Source organism: Diadema antillarum, unplaced genomic scaffold (genome assembly GCF_040938485.1).
Source record: "Diadema antillarum isolate AM-2024a unplaced genomic scaffold, OU_Dant_1.0 scf00000164, whole genome shotgun sequence".
Taxonomy (NCBI): Eukaryota; Metazoa; Echinodermata; class Echinoidea; order Diadematoida; family Diadematidae; genus Diadema; species Diadema antillarum.
In genome coordinates this window covers 27,887-55,611 of record NW_027271053.1, presented here as the reverse complement: position 1 = coordinate 55,611, position 27,725 = coordinate 27,887, and the positions used below count along the sequence as shown (strand labels likewise).

Sequence of the window (27,725 nt, the reverse complement as noted above, 5' to 3'; positions counted from 1 at the left end):
CAGAGACTAAACAATACAATGTAGTCCGAGCAAGTCTCGAGCTCAACATGCTCCATGATTATTGGGTCTTGTTTGCGAAAGCTTATTTCGTGCGGGTCCAGGCAGCAACGTTTCTCACTAATCAATGCTGGGGCATTAGTTACATGGAGGACGTCACGGCTCAGTCTTGTGCGTACAAACATACCTGAAAAGGTTTGCAGTGACTTAGTGGCAGTGTGATCGATGCAGAAGAATAATGCGGATGGGGAAAAGCGCTGTGATTAGGACATAGTGTCCAGCCAGCGGCTGCCCGTGTCCAACGTATCGACTTGAAGCACCATCATCAGCTGGTCGAGATGAACCGCATGCAGTCCTCAGAGACAGACCAGAGCTACAGGGCCAGGCGGAAGATGCAGGTGTCGTGAGGTTAGCCACCCATCGGTAATCATCAACATCAGATTTCAACTTCGTAACCCACGCATCAATTCAAGGAAGTAGTTGATCAAAGACTCGTCTTCGCCTTGAACAAGTGAGATACTGTTACTACACACACATATTTTCTGAAGATGTAGTGGTGTGTTACAATTTTTGTTGTTGTTATGATTTACCCAGTAGAGACTTTAAGGATCTATACTCTGTTGTTCTTAAGGACTCTGATATCTCATCTGCCATTACCGTTTCTCCAGAATTTTCAGGTACCAGTATTCGATCTACACCTCAGTTGAGATGGCGATTATGAGTAAAAATTATCTTAAAGGTACTGCTTACCATTGGGAGCGATGGTAAAAAAAAAAATAGGTTATCACATTGATGCATTATTATGCATGTGTAGGTCACGTTTGCGTCATGAAACAGCGTACCATACAAGAATATGTAATATATAGCTCACATTTTGTATATCAACAATATTTAACATTGGTTAGAATGATTACAATTTTACAGCGGTTAATTGTCTCTACTATATCTCTAACTCACATTTTAGAACTATACTTTGAAGCACTAAAGCTTGGTTTTTGTTTCATATATGCAAATTATAAGTAATAATAACTTAATTTACAAATAATCACTGTCCGAAGATAGGCCTATGCGCACTTGAGTTCGGACTTATACAATTTCTTAATTCACCACCCGTTGTATATATGTATATAAATCCATATCGATATATCGAATCAATAGGGCCTATGTCAAAATCCGGAATGCATCGCACGTCATACTAGTATCTGAAAGGTATCTAGAACGTGTTGCATAACACAGTTGTTTGGATATAATATATGATACAATGAACCTCCCATTTCAAAGCGATATTGTTGCGTTTGAGGAGGCAGTAATTGATGTGAGCTTGTTGAACTTTAGGGATTAACTATCGACACTGCTACAGGTCCATGCAGATGACATACGAATTAAGACGTCAGAAGCTACTAAAGAAAATAGTATAACAATTTACAGGGAGCCATATAGATGAGCGAGGAAATATTTTCGTTCAGGAATATGAAAAAGTTAAATGTGTGTGCTTTTTTAAACACTTCTTTTTTGTTTGTTTACTTTTGCAAATGTGTAATACGGCTACACATTCGCGTCATATTCAGCATAAAATGGGACATACTTGAAGAAGGTTGGGTTTTATTATGGGGGTGGGGGAGTGCACTATCTATATACAGTAGACAAACACGTACGTATACGTGTTAAAAAAACCAATTTGACAGTGATGATGTAACAAATGAAACGTTTTATTCTCAGAAATAGCAACAAATAGACAAGGAATCATGTGCTGACTGTTCTTTTCATGTTGTACGTTGATACTGTGTTATTTGCGTATGGATGTTCGTCATTCATTCACCGAAAGTTCGTTGATCAGAAAATTATGGTTCCGTTCGTCTGAGAATGAAAAGATGATGTGTAATTATACTAACCAACCTTTGGAATAATGAATCTTTTTTTTTTTCATTGTCGGCTTAATGAACCTTCGGAATAACGGTTTTTTTTTATTACAACAACAACAACAACAACAACAACAACAACAAAAACTTCGGAATAACGAACCTTCAGAATAATGAACTTTTACGGTGACAAGCAGGAGTCACTAATCTGGGAGAGTTGCGCGGTGTCTCATCTTTACAGTGATTTGATATAATTATGTGGACTTGAACGGCTTGTCAAGTTACGAGCGATATTTTATATAACACTGAAAGACTTCGGTAACGAGATCATGAAATCAGCAACATGAAAGGTAATGCTCATAAAAAACTTAGAGATGTAATAACGACTTAGCTATAAATATGCATTAGGGTAAATATACCAAAGCGTTTTTTTTCTTTTAATAATATAATTGCTGCCTCGCCACCACCACTTGTGGACTTTGTAAGATTCAACACTTCGCAGAGGTTCTATATTATAGAAGGCTTAAGTTTAAAGAAATGTTTCCATACCATATAACGATGTTTTATGTGTGCATTTCCATGGAATCGTGGAATCGTTAGCGGTTGAATTGTCATTTTAAAGCTTTTGCTTCCAAGATGGGCCGGGTTACTTCCACTGATTTAAGTATGTCACAATAGTGATTCTCATGACCAAAATTTTGAATCATGTTAGTCTACTAATTTCGTCATATACATCGAGATTCCATTCTTTTTTAGGTGCTTGCAAGTCAACCATAATATGAATGTTTACATATCGCGTTTATATTTCAGAACTCTGGCCTCCCATGCAGGCATTTGTTCATCCCAGTTGAATCACGTCACGAAGTACGCGCGTGTCAGTGGGCAGTGAACTTCGTTGAGTAGTAAGGACTCAGGAGTATCAACAACTCGAAAGGTATACACCAGCTTTTAATCTCTGATTATGTACGTGCGATGTTAACTTCATTGCCTTCAACGCTGGTTGATTGTTAGCTTACAAAAGCTTGGTAAACTTTGTCGGCATAAACAACAAGAGATGAAAGGCCTTTCAGCTACCCGACAGCCGTGGGTAATGTCTTTCATTTAGGAGCTTTCCCTGGTGCATTTTGTTCGCAAGACAAGTTCTAATCTTGTTTTCGGAGTTTTGTTGCCTATTATACTCGTCATGGGTCGCGGAATGGGGGAGGGGGAGGTCCTCAGGGGCTATACCTCCACTCACACTCACGCAGAAAAGGCGAAAAAGGAGAAGAAGGATGAGGAGGAGAAGAAGAAACAATTTACTTCTGCTTGCTCAATCTGTATAGTCCAGGGTATATATATTTTGATGATGCACAGTGACACGTTTCGACAGCTCTCGACCATTATTTGCTTTTCATTGTTGCTGGAAACTCATGATAGAATTGCTACGACTATCACAAAGCTCTCTACGGGGCTGAATATTTCATTCAGTAGGTTTCATTTTTCACTGTGAGGAAAGAAAGGTTCTATTGTCAAAACTTGATCTTGCAGAACGCTTCTGTACACATTGCACTCACGTACGCCGTTATGTTACATGCAGCCACATACTAGGCATTGGCATATCATATACATGTGTAGATGAATGGATTATTGTGTGTGCAATTTGCTCGGGTGTCTTTTCCTATAAAATTTACTCGCATTTCTCGATGTGCGTTCCTTGGGGGTAACTGCACAACAACAAGGTTTGTTTCGCTTTTCTTTTCAAATTATCTTCACAAAACATCCACAGCGATTTTGATGGCTGTGGTATAAAGTTTTTCTCATGTTATAATTATTTCCTTGAAATGTTATCCTGAAGTTTGGAAAGCACTCGAAGTAAGGCCCTCTCTGCTTGAATAATAATAATAATAATAGACATTTATAGAGCGCCTTTTCCACTGGATGCAAAGTGCAAAATCACATGAACCCCCTTCCGTCTTGACGACTGGTGATGTCCTATGGTGTACTAAAAAGTTCAGTTTTTGTAAAACTGCTTTTGATTTGTATTGTACAACTGTTGTCGCTTTCTTATACGATTCCAAATGCCTGCGAAAGAAGCATATTATTTAGCTTGTACTGTATAGTTTTTTTTTTCGATGGGAAATGACGTTAAAATACTGAAGCGTTGTACAAATAAGATATCAGCTGGAGGGCATTGTGTTGGGAGAAACGTTGTCTTGTGTGAACAATCGCTGACAGTATAACCTTCGCAAACTCACTCACTTTGGAGCATGGGAAGCGGCTGTGGTAAAGAAAAATCTCTTGTCCGAGAAGAAAAAAGTACAGTTCGACCCCATGATCGACATATCGCCATATTATCGGCTGATTATATCATAGAATGAAATGAATAAAGCGGTAGAAGTTTCAGCAAAGTCGGACTAGAGTCAAGAACGTTATGTAACTGGGTTTTACATGTATTCGTCAACTTTTATTTTGGTCACATCGACATAATAGTTAGAATTAGATTGAGTAATGATATTACTAACAAAAATTCAACTCTCACATTGTCTTATAAATGCACAAATACACTTAACCATGGCAACGAACACTCTCTTTGGTCAATACTTTCGTAACAGCTGCAATTCTTTCTCCTTTATGATATTATGTCAATAATGCTGCGAAACAAAAAACGCAAGCGATGTGAGGGATTGAATGTTTTCTCCTTGTCTATCAATCTATGGAAAAACGTAAGGATTGAAGATCATGCATCGATGGAAGACTCGGGAATTCTGGATGCACCAGCTCATCTCATTCATATTGTGATCGGTATAAAGTGTAATAGGGCCCACTGATATTGCAACTGATAGACAATGCCGTATATCGACGAAAAGGAGTAGGGTGTACTATGGAGCATGCCCATTTTACAAATTCTTATCTTTGTCCAGTGTCAACGATACTGCCCTGCGTGTTCCACCTTTACTCTGCTTATTCAAGCCAACTGTCAATGACATGGACCTGCATCTCAAACGCCATTTTGCTCAAACTCTGTCAAACAGGTCGTGCCGACCTCAGGATCAGGGTCAGTCATGGCTGGTAAACCAGGCCTCGCCAAGCGGATCAGGGCGGCATGGGGCTGGGTAGTGACGGCTTCGACTTGCCTGGCATTCTACTTCAGCTTCGGGGTCATATTGTCTTTCAGCATTCTCCTCGTCAGCTTGCAGGAAGAGTTCAACTCTAGCGTTACGACAGTCGGTGGGTGCCTTTCCCTTTCTTTCACTTATTATTATTATCATTATTATTTTTAAAGATAATGACTCTGTCGCTGGACAATGCTGGAAGCATTATATAGCTTAGGGCTGTCCGTCCGAATCAATTTTGCTGTGGACGACGTAACATAACCGTTAAGCTGGTATCTCACTGAGCGGCGAACGTTTACGAACGTATAGCGAATTTGAGATTCGCCGACTTTTCTGACGAATTTTTGCGAAAAATCAAGGTTCGCTTCTGCCATTAGCGACAGTTAGCGACTTTTTGGGATGTTTAGCGACAATTAGCAACACTTGAGCGAATGTTTGCGAAAGTGTGTGCGAAACACAGGTGGCGACTATTAGCGACAATTTTGCAAATGTTAGCAACTGTTTGCAAATCCTTTGCGACAATTTGCGAATGTTCTGGGACCTAGAAAAGTACCAGGCGATTATGTATAGTGAGACCCATAAAACGAATGTACAACCTTCCACTGAATTCAGATCTCTTGTGACAACCGTTTAAGATGGATTTCCAGTATATGGAAATAAATTTCTGCCAAGAAGAGGCTCAACGTGCTAGCTGCTATCCTTGAAGAGCTGCTTTACCAGGCTGCTGCTACAGGTATCGTGCAGCTTAGGAGAAAGAAGATAGAGAAAAAACAAGAAAGGAAGAAGAAAAGAAAGACTGTTTGGGTCAAAGAGTGGTTGTTGCAGAGGATAGACTTCAGTGATCAATATGAAAAGCTTTTGCAGGAATTACATGATGGAGATGTCAAGAGCTTCAAGAACTTTCTTAGAGTGGAACCTTGCCTGTTTCAGGAGCTTTTATATAGGAACCATATGGTTACTTGTTCGCTAGCAGTGGCGAATCAAATAAAAATGTTAGCGACACCGTATAATACGACCGTTTGCGAATTCTTACGAGTGTTTTGCGAATGTTTGCAACTGTTAGCGAAAACACAAATTCGCAAAGCTTCGCAATGAAATTTTGAACATGTTCAAAATTTCTTTGCGAACTTTCTTGCGACAAGAAAAAGTGTTTGCGACGATAAACACCGTTTGAGAACTTTCTTACAACTGTTAACGAACCTTTTGCAACCCTTTACGAACCCTGGCGAAATCCCAAATCCGCTACGTTCGCAAACGTTCGCCGCTCAGTGAGATACCCCTTTTAGAGGTATTCACATGAAACTTGTATATAAATGTGCGAGTGGACAAAGCCGAGTCAATCTCCTCTTGGTCACACATACTCAAGAGCAAAGGACAATTAAAGGTCAATGTCATAACCGTCCAACACGACTTCCCCCACATCTCTGCAATGCCTGCATACATTTTTGCGGAACTTAATAGTGCGTAGGTCTTACGTGTATCATAAGATGAAAATTCACTAGGAGAGTTTAAGGCCACTCCAGCCCTGCCCCAATCCAGTGTCGATGATAGCGTATGGAGTAAAGACATTGGATAAGTGAGTGGAAAGATATCCATCGTATGTGAAAACTTGTCTGATTAAGTGATCAACTTTTTCTTGATGTAAGCATTGCATGATGATTCAATATTCTTGAATAAACAGGGCATTGTTATAATGTTACACTTGATAGAAGAAAAAAAATGCAAAGGGAGCTCCATTTGAGCTGCTTTTGACCTTGATATACAAAGGCTTTATGATAACCCTATCGACATACGGCATGCGTGTCTAACCGTTAAGCATACATGTACAAACAGAGACAGCAGAGAAAAGGATATCGAGTGCAGTGCATGCTAATTAGTGTCGAAGCATTATGAAATTGCTTCTATGATTTAGATATGATATGTGCAAGTAAGCCACCTTTACGTGTTCGAGTATAGTTTGGTACTTAGGTGAAATCAAAGAACAAAGAGTGTAATATTAAATGTAGGCTGCATATTGTACATGTAACATGCCACCTCGAGTACAATTACGCGGTCGTTAATATAATTTTTTTGACGTCTAAATCGAGAAAACTGCGAAATGAGGTGATTTGGTTGAAAAATAAGAGATTTGATATCTGTGCAACACTAGGATTTTATTCACTTTCAAATACTGACCCCTGTCCAAATTTGAAAATAACCATTTAGAGGCGTATGGGAATGCGATTTTTTCTGTTTTTAGTACGAAGCATGAACCTATTTGTGTTCGCCAGCCTGTATCAACCGTAAATCAGCCCCTCCTGAGTGCATTCAAAATTCAAACTCATCATTTTAAAGTTGTGGTTGTCAGGTGGCAAGCTGGCTAACCTTTTATCTGTCGGTTTAACGAACAAAAAAGATAATACATGTCATTAGGAAGGATTCGAAGCATTGACCATAGTCCTAACACCCTCCCCAACACTTCTGGCAAGATGTTACAGCCCTGGTTCAAACAACACAGTTCGAAGTAGTGGACGTGACCTCTCACTCAGTACACTAGCCTGACCAGATGGCGTGCGAAGCGCAATACAGCGACTGGGCTGTGTAGTATAGTCAAGGACGTACTCCTTCGTATAGTTACCCATATGTCGGCCTCCCATGGGCCTACCAACACGACCAAGAGAGGATAAAAAAAAAAAAAAAATCATAACTATCGTTGCCGAGGGACCTTCACAATACGGGCTGACGGCCGCACGGACTGACGGACACACACAAACACACACAATTTCGTTCGTACTGCTGACCCTTTGTGTCGAACGGAATATTTCGTTACGAAATCAGTCATTTCGTCGACGAAATAGATATTTCGTTACGAAATGTTGTCATATCGTTACAAAATAATCATTTTGTCGACGAAATGACTGATTTCGTAACGAAATATTCCATGCGATACTTGGCGCTCCGTGGTCTTTGTCCATGGTTTAAACCATGGACAAGGTTGTAGCACCTTTGTGAGATCGGGCCTTTAAAGGCCAAGTCCACCTTCATAGACGTGTGGACTGAGTGAATGCAACAATATTAGTAGAACACATCAGTGAGGGTTTGAGGAAAATTAGACAACCCGTTCAAAAGTTATGAATTTTTGAAGTTTCTTCTCAGTCACCGCTGAATGTGAAGAATACTGCAGCTTGTGATATGTCAAATGTGTACAACGATATACTTTTTGTACGTTCTGTTGAAAGAAGTGAAAATAAAACCTTTGAATTGAATTGAAAAATACAAAGAAAACATAGAGAAAATTAAACATATTTTCACTTTTCTCGCAAAATAAAAGAACGCTTGACTTGCCTCTTTCAGAAGGCAAGGGAAATTATATTACTCTTAACATACGTCAGCGACAGGTCGAGGAAATGTGCACTTTTTTCAAGAAATGAAAATTTGCGATATTCTCTTGATATTTGCCTTGTATCGTTGTACGCATTCTCTTTATATTTTCCTTGTATCGTACGCATGCAATTGTGACATCATACAATAGTAGTCTTCTCATCCAGCAGTGACTGCAGAGACACTTTAAGAATTCATAATTTGTGAATGGATCGTCCGATTTCCCCCAAACTCTCACTAATGTGCTCTAATAATATTGGTGCATTCACTCATGCCATATATGCAAATGAAGTTGAACTTGTCCTTCAAGTATTTGCTCTTTGAAGGTTTGTTCCTTCCAAGCTGGACTACTTCTGTTCAATTAGTAACCTATACCTGCGTATTTTGCAACGTAGTACACTGAACTCTTAACATTATGTCATTTTCTTTGAAACTGTATGAATTTTTTGACTTTAATTGGTGGATGTCTCAAGCTTTGTTTTCAATTCAATTAAATTAAATTAAATTAAATTAAATTAAATTAAATTCAACTCAATTCAATTGATTTATATCCTTATGATATAATACAAAGCAATATACATAACGCTTGCTTGAGTTCATAATATTTTAAAGAACTTAAATTTGAATCACATAAGTTTCAGCATAAAACATGGATACAATATTATGGTACTTGATGAGTCATGGGTTATGTTTTTACAGAAAAGTTGAAATATGTATATGTAACTCCAATGTTTAAAAACAAAAATTGGGTCTCCATAATGCATGAGAGTAGGTCCTAAAGGAAAGATCTGAGACGTGAATATTGTACGCAGGGCTGGAGTCAGGTGTTATCTTATGATCTGTTTTGGTATGACCAAGGGAGGTATAAGTTGTGGCAGTGTTCCTATATCATTTTATTGCGATATTCGTGAGTGGTAGAGTCTGTTTTAAGAACCTCCATTTGGCCAAAAATTTTGGGAAAAGCATTGGAATTGGAAACGTATTTGTGAAGGATCTAAGAAAACAGGGAAAAACATAAAGCCATTGACTAAATAATAGATTAACCTCGCACCGCTAACATGTTGATCTACAGATGAATATATAGAAAACTTGGCTGAGAACAATGTAGTTTAGCAGGTATATTGACGTTATGGCGATACTTAAACAACACGGTGCGCAAAATTTATTCCATTTCGACTGGCAAACCCATGAAACTTCAGACCCATTTCCAGAACTAAAACAACAACAACAAGCAAACGGTAAGTTTCAGAAATAATCAACGAGTAGTCCTTTGTGTGTGCCTTTTCTTAATGCAGCTTGGATCGGATCGGCCCCATTTGGAATCGCCTCATTCGTCTCCATACCCGTCAACCTGCTCGTCGAGCGCTTCGGCTACCGCTGCGTGGTGACGTGCGGAGTTGCCGCCCTTGCCATAGGGCTATTCCTCACCTCACTCATGCCGAGCATCGCACCGATATTCTTCACCTACAGCCTGCTCTATGGGGTGGGCACCGGTTTTATCATGTTCGCCTCTTACGGACTTCTCCATGAGTACTTCCCACTGCGTCATCTCATGGCTGCCGTTACTCTGCCGATGGCCTCTTCCAATCTGGGTGAGACTTATGACATGACCTATATTAGTAGAGCAGTTAAGCCCTCAAAATCATGACAATTGTGCAAAATTTGACTAAGGCATGAAACTTTCTCCAGTGTTAGTACATACCATAAGATTCATCTTAAGATAGGGAGGTAAGTCTGATTTGACCTCTGATGACCTCCAGAGGTCAATGAACTTTAAATATCAGAATATTGATGTTTGGAGGCATTTGTGAATGATCTTGGTTACGCTGCACTAAATAATGCATTTGTACTACAAATCTTCCGTTTCCACAGGGCATTGACAGGTTTCTACCTTTGACCTCTAATGACCTTTAGAGGTCAATGACCTCAAAATACCATAATATTGATCTGTGATGTTATTAGTTAATGATAAACATGGTTAAGATGTGCAAAACATGCATACCTGTTTAACAAGAAATTGTCTTCATATTCCAAAGAGCACAGACAGGGCTCTACCTTTGACCTCTGGTGATCTTTAGAGGATGTACAAAACAAACACATCTGTTTTACAATTGTAGCCCAGATGGCTACTAGCACATAAAATAAAGAATAGAATAGAACAGAATAGAATAGAATATGATAGGATAGAGAGTAAAAGAAAACAGAACACTGCATTCGTTTTCCTAGTCACCCTGTGACGTCAATATGCTCAGTATTTTCCCCTTCTTGGAGTTTATGAAACCGTTTATCTTCCTTCCAGCTATTTTTGTCGAAACCCCCTCTCCCAAGAAAAGTCTATGGTCATAGGAATTTATAAGTTAGACATTGGCTACTTTCCCCGCTAGTGGTCAGTTCCAATGGCTCTTCATCCCCGAAGTCCCACACCAAATTACGGGGAATGGCATGCTGGCGTGTTCTTACCCTCTTTCTATGTATCTGTACAATAATATGGTCGCCGGCTCAGAGAAAGTCATAAGGAGCTTTTGGGAACTTACACAATAATGACGTTGTCTTCATATATATATAAATATATATATATATATATATATATATATATATATATATATATATATATGAAGAATGTGTTCGCAAAAACCGACAAGTCCATGTTTGAAGATTTTGAAGTACGGTCTCTGTCATAAAGTACAAATAATACCTTTTAAATGATATATTGGTCACTACATATGAAGGTACATTTTTGAAGTTATGGTCAAAAGAAGCAAACATTTTCTTATTGTTCTCTTTATTTTTCTTAACCTTTAATCGCAAATATCTCCACTTGGCAAATATGGACATTTGCCTGGAGAGGCTGCGTTTATTAACTTTCCCCTGTTTAAACGGCTTTCGATAGCCCTTTCCAAAGCCCTTTAGAAGGCTGCGTTTATTAACTTTCCCCTGTTATACGGCTTTCGATAGCCCTTTCCAAAGCAGGAGGTTACACGGAATCATCACTTGCTGGTAGAGAGATTTAACCGGATGATATTACCCGCTGCCTTACTACCCTGATTCACACATTGGATGCAAACCGGATGGCGGCCATATTGGAAACAAGCAATATTTGGGCATATGGGGGACGCAACTCTTGGCCAGGCCCAATTGTTAAGGAGTATCGAGTATAAAGAAGACAATAAGAGCAAATAGTAGTTCCACTCCTATTTGGAAGTGAGGTACCTAAAGATGTCATTAAAAAAAAATGCCCCATGTTGCCTGACTTAATGACCTAAACTTAAGTGGATGACAATAGCAAGACACAGGATTACTTCATGTGAAGTGCATGTTATCCCTCACAGTATGTCGTTTTCCAGATGGTCCATGACGTCACTGTATGCTTCAGGATCATGAGTCATTCATCGGAGCCATGCCCACGAGCTCGAAACTAGGTAGCATTGCCCATGAGCTTGACACTATAGTTTAGGCAAACCAGGCCCATAAGAGTCCGACACATGGGGGGGGGGGGGGGGGGGGGTCCACAAGACCTATACACTGAATAGATTAAGCTATTTGAAATACATTATATCAATCTCGTACCGTGTGCCAAGTTTTCCTCGAGTGTCGAGCTCGCGGACCGCACAGCTTGTGGGCTTATTATATTTGATGTCGAGCTCATGGACCTTGTTCATCTAGTGTTTAGGTCACAGGATGTATGACTCGTGAGCTGCGTAACTCATGGGCTGTACGACTCTTGAGTTGTTTGACTTGTGACGTACACCTGATGAGGTGGGCCTGTTGTTTTCTGGTTAGTATCTTTCACCCTTTCATCCAGTTCAAGGGACTTTGCCATATACCTGTTCACATACTATTAAGCATCAACCCAAAATATGGTACTCCTCTCCCCACTTTCCATGTTTAAGCGTACAAATTTTGTCCAGTGCAAATTTGATAATGTTGCACATAATTTCATGCAAGCTAGGCTGCATAACTAACCCAAACATAAATATTATACAGTATGTCCCCCCTCCCCCCCAAAAAAGAAAAGAAATACAATTAGATTTTCGCATTGATAACACACAATATGATTAAATTGTCTAAATGCTACTCCAGGGTCTTAAAATATAACATTTTAGCTCTATTTTGCAGTAAACCCCATTCGATTTGGTTAAGAGGTCACAGAGACTGTCATGAGTTTGATTCTTCCAAGTTTAGCACTTCGATGATCCTGTGTGTGAATACAATAGACAGAACTTGGAGGGAAGAAATTCCTGACATCTTCTATAAAATTCTTCATTTCTCTTTGACCACTGAAGCAAATCGAATGGGGTTTCCTGTAAGATGTGGGCAATGAGGTACAGTTTCATACCCTGAATTTGTATTTAGATTGATTCGATATTTTTAAAGATATCATTGCGGAGGGTCCCGTTGTAATTTTTTTTTTATGGGGGGGGGGGGGACTTACGGTATTTGAGGTCACTGCCATCAGTGAAGACACGTAAGCTTCATTTCTGAAGTAATTGACCGCTCACATTCCTGAAACCTTTTACTATGAACCAGTACTCTGTGGAATATGCATACATGCTTTGATTATAACGTCAAGGCGTGATTTGTAAATGATTAAACTTTTAGGATTAAACCAAAGAAGCCAAACACAAATACTTGTAATCCTACACAAATTTTGATATTCTAAAAGTCTGACCTCACATTGTCCTTAGATGTCAAAGTTGGATATACACAGGGTAATGACCAATGTTCAGTGGAATGAGGAGACACTTCTATTGTAGCATAAATGCTAATACTAGTAGCATAATGCGTGATTGCACACCAGGTATAGTTAACCATTGAATATACGTCAAATATCAATATTCTGATATTTTGAGGTCATTGACCTGTCACAGTCCTCGGAGGTCAAAGGCAGAGACATGTAAATAATTTCCCTTGAACTGAGGAATAGGAAAGCGATTCAGTTGTAGCACAAAATTTTTAAGACATCGTTATCATGTTTATCATCAACCAATTGCACCAAATATCAAAATTCTGATAATTTGAGGTCATTGACCTCTGGAGGTCATCAGAGGTCAAAGGTAGAAACCTGTCAAGGATCGGTGGAACATTGAGGCAATTCCACTGTAAAAAACAAACAAACAAACATGGTTTTAGTACATCATTGCCGTATTTATCATTAATCAATGACAACATATCAATATTCTGATATTTTGAGGTCATTGACCTCTGGAGGTCATCAGAAGACAAGGATAGAAACCTGTCAGGGTTCTATGAAACATGAAGACAATTCCACTGTAACAAAAAAAAAATGAGTTTTTAGTACATCATTAGGACCTACCATTTTAACATTCATCAATGACGCAAAATATCGATTTTTATCAAATTTTGAGGTCATTGACCTTTGGAGGTCATCAGAAGTCAATTCAGACTTACCTCCCGATCTTAAAATAAATTTTATAACATGTACTAACACTGGTGAAAGTTTCATGCTTTAGTCAAATTTTGCACAATTTTTCGGCTTATCTGCTCTAATATATAGCGGGCGGGCACCCAAAAGATGCGGGTGCACGTCACGAGACCGACACCCGCGAGTCACACGGCTCACGAGTCATACAGCCCATAAGTTCGACACTAAGCTCACAAGGCCCACGAGGCTGACACACTACGCCCCGTGTTGTATCTGTCGAACTCGTGGGCTGTAGGCAGTATGACTCGTGGGTGTCGATCTAGTGGGATGACCCCAAAGATGCTAAATTTCTGATCTGTCAGCTTTGTTCCTCTACCATCCCATAATCGTTCTTGTTGGAGCACTCAGGATAAAGTGTCCAATTGTTCAGTATGAATTCATTCACCTTTTGCGCGTTTTGATATTTACTGATATTAAATGACAGCACACTAAGAAGAAAGACGATTCCCAGAGCGCCCTGTCCTCCCATTTATCATTGCATATTCTACTGAGTCGGCCCACATTTTTCAGATTTATCTTTATTGCATGTAATTACTGTGAACGCTCAAAAGGGTTCTACACATACTTCTTCTCATACTGGAAAGTGGCGTGAACTCGCTCAACATTGTCATTCAAGTTTTTAGTTTTTCGGAAACTATTTGACGTAAAATTGCACTGCTCATGAGGACATGAGAATGAAAACAATTCATGGGCATTGATTGGTAAGGGCGGACGTCCACTTGGGCGCGGACAAGCCCCGGAAGGGTTGCGGAAGCAAATTTTGTTATTTCGGCATCCTGTCCGCGACAGACGCGGAATAACTTTGTGAATCGGCTTGTCCTGGGACATTCCTAGGACTGTCCGCGGACTGTCCGGGGACTGTCCGCGGACTGACTGCGGACATTCCTAGGAATCACTCCGGAAGAGCGCGAAACACCTCGGAATATGCTAATCGTAGCCGGGCAGCGCGGAAACATCTAGGATTACACCAGGAATGAACGCGGACAATCAGGATGCCTTCCGGACAACAAAAGTTAGGCATGCGGACAAACTGCGGACAATACCAGGAAAATGGAAAGGTATAAATTTGGCACTGACTTTGACTTTTCCTCATTTGACTGCTCATTGATGCTCCTTGTTGTGCTTCAGCAGCAGCGGCTGATATTATATTAATATGATTGGTCAATATTATTTGATAAATGTGACCACCAAAAGTCGAAGAATAGGATTGTTTTCATGTCGGCTGACGACTCATTTTTTTTTTTTATTTGTCTCATCTGGGAGAACAATTTTTTCTCTGCCTACAGTCACATGGATGATATTCGCAAACTTTTTGAACCATACATATATATATATATATATATATATATATATATATATGATATACATAAAAATGCAAATGTATATACATATATATATGTATATATAGTCATGTTGATAAGGTAATCCACGTGTGGGCAAGATAAAAAGATAAGTAACAAAACTGCAACAAAGTTCATGTTGTATTCACCAACGATTTATTTCTTCACAAGAAATAAACCGTTGGTGAATACAGCATGATCTTTGTTGCAGTTTTGTTACTTATATTAGTAACTGTTACTTATGTTAATATATATATATATATATATATATATATATATATATATATATATATATATATATTCGGGTATTCGAGCTTGGGTCTGCCTGAATCGCTATGACGTCTCCGTGGCCGAGCGGTTAAGGCGTTGGCGTTCCATGCCAAAGACCCGGGTTCGATCCCCGGCGGAGACCAATTTTTCAACTCTTGCGCTTTTCCAAAAAAGGAGGAACAGTAAGAGGAATAATGATGTCAAAGCTACGCACCGATTTCTCCTTCCTTTCTCATATCTTACATATGCAAATTATTCAGGAGAAGCCAAAAAGCTGTTGTAGCGGTGACTTCTTTCGCAAAAACATTATCCCAATTCACCGCTACGTGAATCTCATTGCAGATCCAGCTGAGGCACGCGGCTGGTTGTTATTCATAACTCTCTGCCCCAAAAAGGAACGTGCGCATAAAGAGTTGAAAGGTTGGTCCGTCGGGTATTCGAGCTTGGGTCTGCCTGAATCGCTATGACGTCTCCGTGGCCGAGCGGTTAAGGCGTTGGCGTTCCATGCCAAAGACCCGGGTTCGATCCCCGGCGGAGACCAATTTTTCAACTCTTGCGCTTTTCCAAAAAAGGAGGAACAGTAAGAGGAATAATGATGTCAAAGCTACGCACCGATTTCTCCTTCCTTTCTCATATCTTACATATGCAAATTATTCAGGAGAAGCCAAAAAGCTGTTGTAGCGGTGACTTCTTTCGCAAAAACATTATCCCAATTCACCGCTACGTGAATCTCATTGCAGATCCAGCTGAGGCACGCGGCTGGTTGTTATTCATAACTCTCTGCCCCAAAAAGGAACGTGCGCATAAAGAGTTGAAAGGTTGGTCCGTCGGGTATTCGAGCTTGGGTCTGCCTGAATCGCTATGACGTCTCCGTGGCCGAGCGGTTAAGGCGTTGGCGTTCCATGCCAAAGACCCGGGTTCGATCCCCGGCGGAGACCAATTTTTCAACTCTTGCGCTTTTCCAAAAAAGGAGGAACAGTAAGAGGAATAATGATGTCAAAGCTACGCACCGATTTCTCCTTCCTCTCTCATATCTTACATATGCAAATTATTCAGGAGAAGCCAAAAAGCTGTTGTAGCGGTGACTTCTTTCGCAAAAACATTATCCCAATTCACCGCTACGTGAATCTCATTGCAGATCCAGCTGAGGCACGCGGCTGGTTGTTATTCATAACTCTCTGCCCCAAAAAGGAACGTGCGCATAAAGAGTTGAAAGGTTGGTCCGTCGGGTATTCGAGCTTGGGTCTGCCTGAATCGCTATGACGTCTCCGTGGCCGAGCGGTTAAGGCGTTGGCGTTCCATGCCAAAGACCCGGGTTCGATCCCCGGCGGAGACCAATTTTTCAACTCTTGCGCTTTTCCAAAAAAGGAGGAACAGTAAGAGGAATAATGATGTCAAAGCTACGCACCGATTTCTCCTTCCTTTCTCATATCTTATATATATATATATATATATATATATATATATATATATTTATATATTTATAATGTATATTATATACAGTCAAACCTGTCTATAGCGGCCACCCAAGGGATACGGAAAAAGTGGCCGTTATAGACAGGTGGCCGCTATAGACAGGTAATCCAACTTTGTGTACATTGCCTACATGTACATGTATCATCGTTGTATACATCTATAAACACTTACATGTACATGTATGTGTGTACGTATGCACACGTGTGTATCATGCATAAAACAATGCCGGTGTTTGTGAAATTGTTGCACAGTACCGTAGCATGTGCACAGTCATGAAGAAAACTTAACACTAGTGCATTATTGGGACTGAATAAGTGATGAATGCAACGATGGCGATCACTGAACGTTGCCCAGGAATGACTGGCACGGCTAAAAAGCAGAAAAACACGCTGAATTATCGGCTCGGCTACGGCTCCATCAGGTTTTTGGCCGCTATAGACAGGTTAAAATCTACCACGGGAAACAAAATTTGTGGCCGCTGGCCGCGTTAGACAGGTGGCCGCTATACACAGGGTCTTTAACATGGCTTTTCTCTCGGGGGGATTTTTCAGTGGCCGCTATAGACAGGTGGCCGCTATAGAGAGGTGGCCGCTAAGGCAGGTTCGACTGTATATATATATATACAGGGTGTATATATTCTTTATTCCCTTCATTTAGACATGTGCTTTATCCATCGTGAAGTATATACATGCTTTGTCTGATACTTGTGTAGAGCATGCCCTAATGATCCTAATCATTAAATTTGTTTTTCTTTCTCTGATTTTTACCCTTGTGCATCTCTAACCCTCTCTTATTTTGATCACTTTTGAACATTTCCAAGTCCGAGATTTTTTTTTTTCATGCTTAGAGCTTACTATATAGCCCATTGTCAATGAAGTGCAAAAATGGGGAAATATTTGTAACCTACTTTAATTTACTTTTTTTTTTTGGGGGGGGGGGGGTTCAGCTGGGCTGTCAAATTGGACAATCGAGTTTATTTGCAACTAAAACAAAAAGAGAAAAAATATTAGGTAATAACAACTACGAAAATCATTCAGGTAAAGAATGTTTCTGAAATGATTTGTGATGCTTAATGTGTACTTAAATATATACACTCAGCAAAAAAACAAAGCAAAAGACAGAAATTTATCACTTTTTCGAGTTCATGATTTATTGCTTTTTCTCTCATTTCACTTGAATTTTGAAGTGACAGAAAAATTTTCATTTTCCTCCATCATCTTTAGCTTTCATTGTTATTTTGGGCTTCAAAGATATTACATTGTAATGAGACCACAGGTATATCTTTGCAATTGAATTCATGCTTTTCAGTGTGATGAATTTGTCTTTTGTTCTAATATGTTGTATCATTAGAAAGCATTTACGTATGAATAACAACTTGTTCATGTTTATATAATACATTAACATTTAGCCAAAAATTAAATGCTTTTTTTTTCTGAGTGTACTTCCACCTACTTTTGTGATTTTTCAGCTGGGCTGTCACATGGGACAACCTAGTTTGTTTGCAAATAAAATACGAAAACAACATAAAGGAAAATGTACTATAGTAAGTAATAGGAACCAGGAAAGTCACTCAGATGAAAAATAATTTCTGAAAAGATCAAATCAAAACAAACTTACTAGGAAGTTAGGGGGCTGATTTCACTTCTTTCTGGTTGCTTTTGGCACAGTCTCTACTACCTTCTTCTTTGCCTTCTGGGACCGGAAATTCCTTAGATTTACCTGTTCTTCATCGCTAGACGAAAGGTGTGCCTGTGACGGGGATATTTGCATGGGGGCCTCGCCTCCCTTCTTGCTCATTTTGCGTTTCATTGGCATGACGCTCGCGGAAAGTGTCGACATTTTCGTGTCTGGATCACAAAATTTCCGCATCGGTTCCGGACACTTGCATATATAGATCCGCATCGGCTCCGCGCTGTCCTAAAACATTCCTGGTGTCTTCCGCTTTCATTCGGGAAGCTTCCCCACACCGCGGGATTCTTTCCGGAGCGTGTGCGGAAGGAGCGGAAGGGTTCCGGACAAGCGGGACATCCTCAGGACATCGTCAGGACAAGTCGCCGAAGGTGTCAGGAAGTTCATTTCCGCGTCCAAATTTTGGTCTCGATCAAAATTTGGACGCGGAAATTTTTCTCTCTCCCGAAGGTGCGGAAACGCCCGGACATGTTTAGGACAGTGAGCGGACACGTTCAGGAACGTGCGGACTGGTTCCCGAAGGAGTGCGGAATACCAAATTTGCATTCCGGGGCTTGTCCGCGTCTTGTCCGCGCCCTAGTGGACGCCTGGTCTTAGCACCCCTTTTGCCTCAAAAGCCGGTATGGACATAGACATCTTTAGTGATTACGATGACTTCACATCCGTTCTTGCTTATCTAGACCCAGATTTGACCTTCGGTTAGCATTTCCTGCTGCTCTCACGGAATGGCGTGTAACGAAGCGGGCAAGTTTAAAACTTATTGATTTACGCCATTGAGGATTCGAAGCAATTTATTCATGACTTTGACATTCTATTATCAGTGCCCTTCCAAAGTGCACTAAAAACTGTAACTGGCCGTGGAAGTGAGTTTTCCTCACCTTGTTGTTTAATCAAATAATTGGAAAGCACAATGACCTAGTACAATGTACTAGCAACTTCCACTATTCGAAGGAATGATATAGTTTTAGTTGAGATTGGGATTGAGCCTTCAACTCTTTGCAAGATTATTACAAAACAACTTGGATTTTGAAGAGCTTACAACTCTATGAAGAAATCAAAGTTTATTTGATTGAAATTGGTTTTGAAATGGTTGAGATATCCAAAAACAAAGTAAACTAAAGTGATCCTAATAAAAAGGAGGTCCCAACTTTTATTAGGAGTTCTGTATTGTGGATATCTCAATCATTTGAAAACCAATTTTCATTGAATAAACTGTGAGTTCTGAGAATATGCTGTTTTCTATTTAGTAAGAGGTTTCTCATTATCTCACGAAAAACATTAGAAATCCGCAGCCGGCCACCCTAACCAAATCTATACCATCCCTTTAACGATGGGGGAGAATTAAGAATGAGTACAAAGAAGACGTATGTGTGGCATCATGAAAGTTTGCAACGTGCAATCAAATTGTCCATGTAGATATCCTTTTATGTGGAAGACTGATTTGGTCTCATGTACTCTAGGATTGCAGCTTCTGCAGTACCATTACCAAAGGCTCTGCCTTTTAACGACTTGGTCAAGGGGGGGGGGGGAAGCGTAATCATAAAGTGAAATATCTTGTCGAGGAATGTATACGTGTTGGGCAAAATTCGTTCTCGGAATTGCTTCAGATGATTACATTTATTTCCAGCAAACAACATATTTACGTAGGTACAAATAGCAATGTGGTCAATTGAACATGCTGGGGTCACATCTCTTGATGTAAAGAACTTGTGGCGAGAGTGTCTTTTAAACATAAATGAATGAGATATGCAGTAATACACGAAATCTTAGTAGATGGAGATACAAAACAGAGATATGGACATTAGGGAGCTTTAGATTTTAGACGCGCGGACGTTCAAAGGGGAAAAAAAACATGTTCTGAGCGTGCGCAGAAGCGCGGGTCAAGTTGACGTTCGCTACTGCGCACGCTCAGAACATGTTTTTTTTTTTCCCTTTGAACGTCCGCGCGTCTAAAATCTAAAGCTCCCTCATGACAGAGTCAGAGACAAAGAAAGAAAGGGACCCCGTAGATTCCTGACCTTTATCATGGCAGTGCACACACACTGTTCTAAACCCCTTTTATGATGGGATATCCAAACTATCCCAGACCGCGGACTATTGTCGTCATTCTCAACAGCAAAGCGTCTTTAGCTTTTGAAGAAAAATAAGTCTTGCGTATACGTATATCACAGGTCACATGAGATGCTCTTGTGACTAACTCAAACAATCAACCTTCTTTCCCAGCTCCCAGAAAGCCGCCATCCTGGCCTGAAAGGCTGGGTGAAAGCTCAGTAACACTTGAAGTTGGGATTGTTCGATTATGTTTGTATACGTGCCAATTCAGCGTGATTGCCAAATCGGTTTGGAAAGTGCATTTTCGTAGTAGAAATGCGTTCCAAACTAACTGCAAACTTAATGACATTGTTTTCTCACTGAAATGACTTTCAGCCAATTGAGGTCAAGCGATTGTTGTCATGCACTAACAGAACACCCTTCAGCACCGACATAACATCTGTCATACACCGACAAAACATTCTTGGATCAGCATGCACCGAATGACTGCAACTGTTCACGCCATGTTTGCCAACTCCAACTCTCTTGTCCCGAATGGACACTTTTATTCCCCAGCCCCGTGGGTTTCACACTGCTGTTCCCCATCACAATTTTCGATACGGATGATGAAATAATGCACTAAACACACAAACCCACGCAAAATAGGCCTGTACACGCACACATACATGAATACACTTTCGGGGTACTGCAACCCGCGGACACTCCAAAGTTCTCTGAAGGAACTGATTGTTTGTAAATTTTCACCAAACTCCCCTACAGCTTTCAGTACTATCTCTCATCTTCTTGTCAACAAACCGAGGACGCAACATTGGATGGGAGTAGTCAAATATGCAAATGTTAATGTTAAATGTCTTCACTATTTCAGTGTCTCCTGTAACCGTGTGGCGATTGCATAATGATAGTTGCATATTATAGGACATAATATAGAGATAACAAGAATGGACTTGACTGGTACTGATCGTTATGATGTATAAGATGATTGTATAATGATTGTGCAGACATTTAATGCGCGTAGCTATCTATATGTCTGTTTATAGTGTAATATCGTATTGTTGTAATGTGAATGTCGTATGCAACCTTCCCGTGGATCAATAAAGATTTGCTAAAATAAGGTCGAATGTGTATAAGGTAAATAAGACTAAACTAAATCTAAACGTATTATAGATCCCTTGGTCAAGAGTGTGCCCCCCACAAGAAAATAAGATAAAATAAAATAAAATAAGATCTTCCGAAGCTGGTATGACGTGTAGACGTGTACCTCACAGACATTGTGTCGTAAAATCCTCTTTTTTTTTCATTTGTCTCATGTAGATGAAATATGTTGTTATACATGTATATGTTGTTATACATGTATATCTAATCATATTCATGTTTTCTTTTTTTCCGTCAGCTATGCTGACGCTTGGACCGTTCATCTTCTTCCTCAACAATCGTCTTGGCTGGAGAAACACCATACGAACTATAGCAGGCATTATCACTGTAATCGTCCTTCCCACCTGTGCCTGGACCCACCGGGAACCCCTCCCGAGAACGGAAGAGTCGACTGCAACAAAGGGGGATGGCTCGGAAAAAGTACGCTTGCAATCTGATCCTGCACCAAGGGCGACCGTTGCTAGGGACGCAGAAGGAGACAATATCGAAAGCCCCATGCTTTGCGCGTCGAAAACGTCGGAGGAAGTAAAGGTGGCACTTTCCTGCGACAATGGCGTAGAAGACGGGATGAGCTCTTGTGTGAGCAAAGCAGCATGTCAAGGTTTAGATGAAACCTCTGGAGTCGACAGCCACATCTCCTCGCTTGGAGTAGGCATCCTTGTTGCGATGACATATCCTGATGTCTGGTTCCTAGCGATCGGCTGTTTTGGGTTTGGGCTCGTCAACTCATTCTTCGCGATTCAGATGGTAAGGTGCAATGGTACAGCGACTCTTACAGAATATTATTGTTGGTTGGATATTACATGATGCAAGCATCTCTCTAGTTTATTGTTATTTTGGCCATTAGTGTTTACTCCGTGGGTGCGTGCTGGTCACACAATACTCACCTAGTTTCTCAAAAAACATTTCAATTTAACCCTATTCTAACTGGGCTATTTGAGATCAAGTTTTTACTGCGGGGGGGGGGGGGGGGGTCAATTTGACCCCCCCTTCAGATCTCGGCCTATAACTCCATCAAAAAGAATGAAGGATTGCTAAATTTTTGTTTCAGAGTTCCTCAAGACACATCAAACAATTTTCTTGTAAAAAAATAGCGCAATCAAAATCAGTGTCTTTTGTTTTTTTATTGTTTTGTTAATTTCTCATGTATTTTATTGTTTTTTCGACCTTTGTTTTCTATTGTTTTTTGGCCAAAATTTGTTGCAGGCACTTTTTCAAGCTTATCTACATTAGATTTGATTAATTTCAATGTTCAAAAGTTGAAATAATCTAATTTATGTCAATTAAAAAAAAAACACAATTTGCATTGGATTTGCACACGAAATCATTTGGCATAATATAATATGCTCTCCGTCAGAATTTTTCTCGCTAGATCATGTAGCATTACGTGAAGAGTTTTTTCTTATTTCTTTTGTTCTTATAGATTTTATCAATATATTTATTTATCTTATATATTTCATTTTGATGTCTATTTATTCATTCACTCATTCATTTATTTATTTTTGTCAGCCGCATTGGGGAAAGCAGTATTGGCAAACACTGAAGACCTTTTTTTAAAAAAAAAAAAATCATTTCCTGTTTTGTCAGCCAGTTTGGCGAGAGAATTGTCATTGGGTCAATCCCACTACCCCCCCCCCCCCCCTTTATAAAAAACAGTGGATCTGCCCCTGTGCCGAACGCAATCCACTGACACTGGTAAAGTTATAATAACAGAATATCATGCAAATGAGGTGATAAAAAGCAAAGCATTGTTCAAACAGTATTTTAGAACCGAAAAACCCTTTCTCTAAGTTTTATTCAAATGTAGCAACACTTGTTACACATTTCAGATTTTCACTTCGAGGAGCTATGATTTCCATAAAAATATCGTGACAAATCAAGATATTCGACTTTCTGTTTTTCTTGCCAGGTCACATACATGCTGTCGCTTGGTTTCACCGAGGCTAATGGTGCCCAGGCAGTGGTCGCCGTCGGTATCGCACTCATGGTCGGCAAAGTTGTTATCGTCATCGTCTCCGACAGCCTGCCTTTCCACAAGCTCTATCTCTCGACGATTGCCAGTACGACAGGAATCACCGTCATGGCCTGCCTGCTTGTGTCCGAAAGCCTTGCAGGAGTTATGACCCTACTGGTCGGTAAGTGCCGCTAGAGATTGGCAGTTAAGTGATAATTTATTTATTTATAATTCAGTACATTTGGCAACTCTGCATTATGTATGGAAACTAACGTATCTATATTAACATATGAGTAAAAAAAATGATATTATCATCGGCATAAAGTGTAAATGATAACATAGACGACGAATTTACGATATCATTAATATGTAACAAAAAATAGAGGTTAGGGGTCTAAATATTGAGCCTTGGGGACACCACATCTAATCTCTAAAAAACGGGATGACATGTCATTATACACATGAACAACGTATTGCTGTCTACAAAATAAATAATCCCTAAACCACGAGTGTGCAACTCCGCGAACTCCATAAAATTGTAACTTTTTAAGTAGAATATCATGTTGTAACTTATCAAACACTTTGGATAAGTTCATAAAAACCCCTATAACATGTTCTTTCACTGATGTATTCTACTAATATTGCTGCATTCACTCAACCCACATGTCTATATAGGTGAACTTGTCCTTTAAACAATTTCTTTTTCATTTATAGATTTATTCATTCATTATTATTTCATTAATCTATTTAATATATATATATATATATATATATATATATATATGCATGTATTTACTTCATTAATTATTATTTTGTTCATCTGTGTGTCTGCTTTTTCCTATTTTTTTTTTGCAGTGGAAGGAGCGGTTGTCATGAGCGTGGGGGACAGTCTTCCCTTCTCAATCACCAATCATGTCTTCGGGGTGAGCAAGGGCAGAGCAATATCTACTCTGCTGGCCATGAGCTTCGGCCTTGGGGTGATTCTTGCTTCCGTCCTAGGTATGATTCTCACTATTTGAATGAGCAGGGACAGAGGAGTGTTTTCAAATACAAGTAGATTTGATAAAACAAATAACCCACAGTATTTAACATTCTAAATACGCAATTGATATACCGTCTAACACGCTATACAACTGCAAAAACAAAAACAAAGCCAGGAAAAAAAGAAAGAAAGAAAACCATCCACAAGAATGGTGTACCAGTCTAAAACCAGATTCTTGAATTCTGCGTGATAGCACACGCTTGGCAACTACCTACGTAGCTAATTTATCTCCATCTAATTTGTGGTTTTGCGTTTTGTCCTCTTTATCTTTCGACGAAATAATAAACATTGTTATTTTCTTTTTGTGTTTTCCCAAACAGTATTGTAATATGAACTGCGAGATTTAAAAAAAAAATAATTATGTGAGATTAAGAGAAATCATTCAGTGTAACCTTTTAATTTTAAAGAAGTTTCACTGTGTTTCTGGCTCTATGTTCTTTCAAATTTACTGGTATATTACAATCAATGGCAACTCGCAGAAATTTTATGTAGATATATATTTTTTATTTTCAGTTTGGGAATATCCCCTCAATGGATTCATTACAGTTCCCGGGCGTATGTTTATTGTTCTGAAGTTTAATAGGAAGTGAATATATTTTGATTTGTTGATAATAAATGATTTATTAGATTCCTTTTATGACACTTAAAGTAACACACTTTTCTAGTCAAGCGATAAGAGTTAATAGATTTTGAAATAAAAAAAAATAATTGTATTGTCGGCAAATATTAAGAAGGAATATTATGATAACCAATAATGGACCCTAAATAAGCTTTGTGGTACACCACATAGCGATGAGCTATGGAAAGAAAAGCTTACATATTGTTGGCTGTTATGTAGGTAGTTTATAAACCAAAATAGCTTTTATCCTCTTAAATACAATGTACAATCTTGATTTATGTATTCATAATTATATCATGGTCACTTGTGTTAAATGCTTTGAATACATCCATGAAAACCCCTCGTGCATGTTATCTTTTCAAAAAGACTTCACCTATAACAAACCACAGACATAGAATTGTCTAATTAATTGTTGAAAATAAAAAACCCAGATTGATTTGGCATAAATACATAACTGTTTATTAGGACAAATTAGACCCGTACATAGGATTTTTACATATCGGGGGTAAAATGGATATTGGCCTATAATCAAGAAATGAAATCAAATTAAAGAGGGATCATTTTGTTTTTATATGAAAATGAGAATGACTTTAGCAAGTTTGAGGGAATTAGAAAATTTGTCCCTTGAGAGTACCTAAAGATGTAATTCCATGAAATGTCAACGTAAATAATGATATTCAATTAAAAAACAACAAAAAACAAAACAAAACATACACTGATAATATCATGTCCCGTGATGGTGAATTTACATGACTTAAAGGGAGCGTACAGTTTTGGTCGAGACCTTTTTTTCAGGTTTTTAATTCTTTTTTTTTTGTGAAATGATGAGAAACCTCTTATGAAATATGAAAGATCATGAAATTCTGTGGGGAATTCAACGTTTATTTGATGAAAATTGGTTTTGAAATGGATGAGATATCCAAAAAAGAGCGATTCTAATAAAGTGTGGGACCCACACTTCATTACTTTTGCTTTGTTTTACTTTGTTTTTGGTTTTGGATGTTTCGGTCATTCCAAACCCGATTATCATCGAATAAACTCTGAATTCCTCTAAAAATGATATGCTCTGTACTATATCATAAGTGTTTTCTAGGTATCTCGCAAAAAGTTACAAGCCCAATTCTCATCCCCACCAATACTGTACCATCCCTTTAAGTTCGATGTCAATAATCATCGGCTGGGTTGAGAAATATTACATTTTCCTAAAATGTTAGTAGAAATTCAGTAAAATGTGTGGCACTTCATTATTCATCTCCCATATATCATATTTATGGCTGCTGCTGATACGACCATTTTCGCAAAAAAAGTGAAACTTTGAGATTAATTGCATTACCTTCTTATTGTATATCCGACTTTGATGGAACTTCTGTTATTCTTTTCATGTAAATTTGTATATATTCAAAAAAAAAAACAAGCATGAGGCAAATCTCTCGTTTGAAGAAGCTACACCCCTATGCCAGTGTATATCTTGGCAATCAAGGACTTAAAAACCAAAGATATAAAACACCTGTTTCTTGACCCTGGCCTAATCTAAGCATCAGTCACCGCCACAGGGGGGGGGGGGGGCACCTGCGAGAGGAGGAGATTGTTTTGGTTTTTAGTTGGCATGGGCTATGTAGCTCCATGGTGCGTGTGTGTGTGGACAAACTTCTACAATGCTCTCCTTCTTATTCCTGTATTTTCGTTATTTATGGGTCAATCTTTTTCGTTCGAAATTCAAAACGGATGACTTTAGAATTTCTCAATAGAATATTAAATCTAAAACTTTAGAAAGAATAGAGAAAATTGAGTGCACTTTGAATGGTCTGCCACAGGCAGATATCCTTATCATGCTCTTACGTAATATGACAGCTGTTGCAGTCATTAAACCCTGGCTTGGCCTCCAGGTTTGCCACGCCTGAGTAGAAAGTTATTTTGCAGTGGGCAAATACATCTACTCCCACTTCTCAAACGAGGAATCGTTAGGGGGTATAGCACCCCATAAGCTTCGTTTGGCGATGGGGTCTCGCCTCAAACGGGGGTTTGACGGCATGATATTTTGTACTTCAGTCAACTCGAATGGTGAGTTGCACTTCGTTATATGTAACAAATTTTGACCTATTATTTGTCTGTTTTCTCTTTGATAGGTGAAAGCGTGGATAGGACAGGGTCGTACAGAATCGCTCTCTATGTGTGCATCGGTGTCTACGCCCTTTCTGGTGTTCTCTTCCTTTTGGTGCCTATTTACCACCGATACCACGTGACTAATCGCCATACGATGGTTTCATGGACAGGATGTGGAAATGGCAGCAAGAGAAAGAAACTAGACACTGTTGACTGTAGGGACGATATGTTCGGAGGCGTGAAGGGTATTTCGAGCATTTCTAGTATTTCGCCATAA

The 27,725-nt window shown here is 39.3% G+C and overlaps 1 protein-coding gene and 4 non-coding genes across 5 annotated transcripts; all 5 read left to right on the top strand.

The window, feature by feature from the left end:
- The first annotated feature begins 335 nt into the window (after nt 1-335).
- On the top strand, nt 336-27,725 carry LOC139722363 (monocarboxylate transporter 7-like). The gene is made up of 7 exons (XM_071633669.1): nt 336-395; nt 4,868-5,063; nt 9,604-9,900; nt 21,969-22,477; nt 23,640-23,865; nt 24,540-24,683; nt 27,472-27,725. Exons 1-7 carry the CDS (start codon nt 336-338, stop codon nt 27,723-27,725), a joined length of 1,686 nt encoding a protein of 561 aa, XP_071489770.1.
- Trnag-ucc (transfer RNA glycine (anticodon UCC)) lies at nt 15,432-15,503 on the top strand. The gene has a single exon. It is a non-coding gene; the product is annotated as a tRNA-Gly (tRNA).
- Trnag-ucc (transfer RNA glycine (anticodon UCC)) lies at nt 15,830-15,901 on the top strand. Its single transcript has one exon. It is a non-coding gene; the product is annotated as a tRNA-Gly (tRNA).
- On the top strand, nt 16,228-16,299 carry Trnag-ucc (transfer RNA glycine (anticodon UCC)). The gene has a single exon. It is a non-coding gene; the product is annotated as a tRNA-Gly (tRNA).
- Trnag-ucc (transfer RNA glycine (anticodon UCC)) lies at nt 16,626-16,697 on the top strand. The gene has a single exon. It is a non-coding gene; the product is annotated as a tRNA-Gly (tRNA).

Excerpts from the sequence above, each read along its gene's own strand:
- LOC139722363 (XM_071633669.1), top strand. The coding sequence starts at position 336 with ATGAACCGCATGCAGTCCTCAGAGACAGACCAGAGCTACAGGGCCAGG. Across the intron at positions 396-4,867 it reads GGGCCAGGCGGAAGATGCAG|GTCGTGCCGACCTCAGGATC; the intron begins GTGTCGTGAGGT and ends TCTGTCAAACAG. Across the intron at positions 22,478-23,639 it reads CATTCTTCGCGATTCAGATG|GTCACATACATGCTGTCGCT; the intron begins GTAAGGTGCAAT and ends TTTTCTTGCCAG.